Source organism: Bos indicus, chromosome 15, assembly GCF_029378745.1.
Source record: "Bos indicus isolate NIAB-ARS_2022 breed Sahiwal x Tharparkar chromosome 15, NIAB-ARS_B.indTharparkar_mat_pri_1.0, whole genome shotgun sequence".
Classification (NCBI taxonomy): Eukaryota; Metazoa; Chordata; class Mammalia; order Artiodactyla; family Bovidae; genus Bos; species Bos indicus.
In genome coordinates this window covers 48899440-48903278 of record NC_091774.1, presented here as the reverse complement: position 1 = coordinate 48903278, position 3839 = coordinate 48899440, and the positions used below count along the sequence as shown (strand labels likewise).

Below are 3839 nucleotides of genomic sequence, written 5' to 3'. Positions count from 1 at the left end.
TAGGAGAAAGTATGTTTTTTGACCTGCAGTTGATCTGTGTTGCCAAGGTCCTATATTCAGCAGTGGTTGGATAATAGTTCACATCAGGCAAGTTCAGACAGGATTTCAGCAAGGATGGAACTATGTACATGTGCAAACATGTGAGTAGATATGTGTGTGGGTATGTGTCTGTGTGTCGGATCAATGAGTTGAAAAATGCCTGTAGAGCCCCTCCTACCCTGCCAGTCTAGAACTCTATTGTTATTCCTGATCTAGACAGTGCTCAGCTTCAAACGGACTCAATTTAGAGAAGTCATTTTATCATTTTCCCCATTTTATCTTGCCTTCCTCTCCTGCCCAAGAAAACCTTCCTTGACAGTCTGCTTAGGTTTCTATTTTTGTCGCAATGTATTCAGAGATTTGTCTGGCCAGAAAGAAGTCCCAGTGGGTCAGATCAGTTGTCTTTGAGAACTGTGAGTTGAGAGATTGTGAAGATCATCATGGCAGTCTTTTCACGAGCCTGAAAGTCTCCATACTAATACACCAACTTTGGTTCCTACTGTATTCTGTCCTTTACGCATAATCTGTGAAGGTGCTTCCTAGTCCTTTCAAAGCCCAAAACAGCTAACACCAGTGAGTGTCCAAGTTCTATTCTTTTCTAGTTTATCTTTTTGGGACTCTTGCTCCAGGCTCTGGTCATCACCACTTCTCAGGCTTGCTTTGGAACTCAATTATTTATATATCCATATATGTTTATCAGGTATTTTTCACTGTTTTTATATAGTGACCTTTTGCCTTATATCTAGATACTTATCAAAAAATATCTCTATTCATCTATTACTGACATTATCCCATATCTTATGCTGGGCTTCCCTAGTAGCTTAGCTGGTAAAGAATCCACCTGCAATGCAGGAAACCTGGGTCCAATCTCTGGGTTGGGAAGATTCCCTAGAGGAGGGTGTAGCAACCCATTCCAGTATTCTTGCCTGGAGAATCCTCATGGACAGAAAGAATCAGATAGGACTGAGTGACTAAGCACAGCAGACAGTATGCTGAGATTGCCTATACACGCCTTCTCCACAGCAGCTTTCCAGGCTCATGCATTTTTGTACCAAGACTTGACAGCCATTTCTCCCTTAGCAGATTCAAGGGCACTACCATTCATAGGGATAATTTTCTACTAACCTTGAACTTCCTCCCATTGGATGCTATCACCTCCTTGTAAGTGGGAATTTCCTGATGATGATCATCTGTCAGTTTTCAGCCATGAGACATTTAACCACATTAATCTGTGACTTTGTCTTGTTCTTCCCTTTCCTTAGTGTCCAGGAGCCAGTCTCCACTATGATGTCATCTCACTAGTTTGCTTTTAATTATCAAGGAAGCACTGATCTTACTGAATGAGATTTCAACATGAGGAACTCCAGTAGTACTTTGGAGTCCCTACCTACAATGTTCATTCTGGTTGGCATCCCAGGACTGGAGGCAGAGCATATCTGGATATCCATCCCCTTCTGCTTGATGTACATTATCATCTTCCTTGGGAATGGCACCATTCTTCATGTCATGAGGACAGACACCGCTCTACACCAGCCCATGTACCTTTTCCTTGCCATGCTGGCACTGGCTGAAGTCACTGTCTCTGCATCCACTCTGCCTACAGTGCTAGGTGTTTTCCTTTTTGGTATCACTGAGATTAGTTTCAATGCATGCCTTCTCCAGATGTTCTCCATCCATTCGTTCTCCATTATGGAGTCTGCTGTGTTGCTCTCCATGTCTGTTGACCGATTTGTGGCCATCTACAATCCACTGCGCTATACAGCCATCCTAACTGTGCCCCGAATTTTTGGCATGGCAGCTGGTATTGGGCTGAAAAGCATTGTGCCCATGGCCCCACTGACCATTCTCCTAAGGCACCCGACCTTCTGTGGCCATAATATCCTCTCCCATTCCTATTGTCTTCACCCCAACCTTATCCATCTACCTTGTGGGGATACTACTATCAACAATATCTATGGGCTTTTCATTGTTACTTCCACCTTTGGGCTTGATTCACTCCTTATTGTGGTCTCCTATGGGTTCATACCCCACACTGTACTAAGCATTGCCACTGGGGAGGGGCGGAGGAAGGCACTCAGCACATGTAGCTCACACGTCTGTGCAGTATTCTCTTACTATGTGCCTATGATTGGCTAGTCTATGGTGCACCGCCTTGGATATCATGTGTCCCCTTTTCTCCATGCTATGATGGCCAATGCTTACCTCTTTTTACCACCTGTTGTCAATCCCATTGTCTACAGCATTAAGACCAAGGAAATCCGTCGTGGCATTTCCTGGATATTATCAGAGAAGAAAGCCAGAGTTTAGACAAAGGACAAAGTAGAAAGAGACTTTTTCTATAATCACAGGTGGTCCCAGCTTGCATATTATACAAATGATGTTATCTTAAAATATGGTATCTAACAGGAGGTTAGGCGTCCCTGGTGGCTCAGAAGTAAAGAATCCTCCTGCAATTCAGGAGCCTCAGGAGACGTGGGTTTGATCCTTGGGTTGGGAAGATCCCCTGGAGGAGGAAATGACAACCCACTCCAGTATTCTTGCCTGGAGAATCCCATGGACAGAGGAGCCTGGCTCACTACAGTCCACAGGGTAGCAAAGAGCCGGATATAACTGAAGTGACTGAGCACAAGAGGAGGTTATCTTATAATATGGCAGTGGACAGGAGTTGGGATGCAAATGGAAAGGGATTATGTATAACAGAACAGTATAAAGAATTGATGTCATTTTAAAACATGTTGTGTGCAATACCTTGCATAGATGGAACAAGAATGCCAGAAGGATTGTTTATGAAGACATAGAACTCCACATAAGGAAAAAATGTAATCAGAAATCAGAAGATGTCCTGGGAAATCTATTGAGTCAACTATTCTAGGAAAAGAGAAAGTGCAAGGATTTACATTTTCTTGAGTTGTTGGTACCCAAGCTCAATAGCAGAAGGACATACTAAGTAGTTCGCTCCATAGACTTTCAGTACTGGCTCCAGTGTAGCATTCACTCATTCTCACTAAGACTCCCAAGTTAGGAGTCTGAAGATTACAAATCTTGCTCATTATGCAGAAGTCTGAAGGTCTCCCACCCATAACCCAGCATCTTTCAAAAAAGCAAAATCCTCTTTGTGGACATTAATATGCTCTATCTGATTTGATATTTCTTTGCAGATATTTGGAATAATGTAAACATGTAACATTTATATTTTATGGAAAGTAACTAAGAATTTTGAGATGAAAATGTACACTAGGAAGTTTATATTTATTATTTCAATTACTTCCCACAAAAGTCCTATGAGTTATAGTCAATGCAATTATTATTTTTCAGGTGAAAACTGATGCTTAGATATAGTAAGTATCTTACTGAAACCTATACATCCAAAAATTAGCAGTGGAATCCTGTTGGATCAAACTCCAGCATAAAAGCTTAAACTATACTGTCAAGTAAGCAAGAACTGAAGCTCTTTGAATCCTCCCAGTAGTCAGTCAAATATCATTAATTGAACAAACTCAGTGGGTCAGAAAGAAGTTTGTTTACTTATTCCACAAATCTAGACCCTAGGTACAATGTGAGGACAAAAGAAACTAAGCTCCTCATGGAACTTAGAAACTATTTTTTTTCTGCCACTACAGGGTTCAAGTTTATGCTTCCCAAAATGGTGTTTAGAACCAATTTTAAATAAACCTTGTAATACTTTTGAATAAAATAAAGTTTTTGAATATGAATTTAATTTTTAAAATCTTTGTTTGTGTTGTATGTTGTAGAGATGCCAAAAAAATCCAAAGTTTTTTTTTTTTTTTTTAAGTTAATTC

At 40.8% G+C, this 3839-nt stretch overlaps 1 protein-coding gene across 1 annotated transcript; it reads left to right on the top strand.

The window, feature by feature from the left end:
• Positions 1–1392: 1392 nt before the first annotated feature.
• On the top strand, positions 1393–2346 carry LOC109569502 (olfactory receptor 51J1-like). Its single transcript, XM_019974866.2, is given in 1 exon segment — positions 1393–2346. A coding segment is annotated over 1 exon segment (954 nt).
• Positions 2347–3839: the final 1493 nt, after the last annotated feature.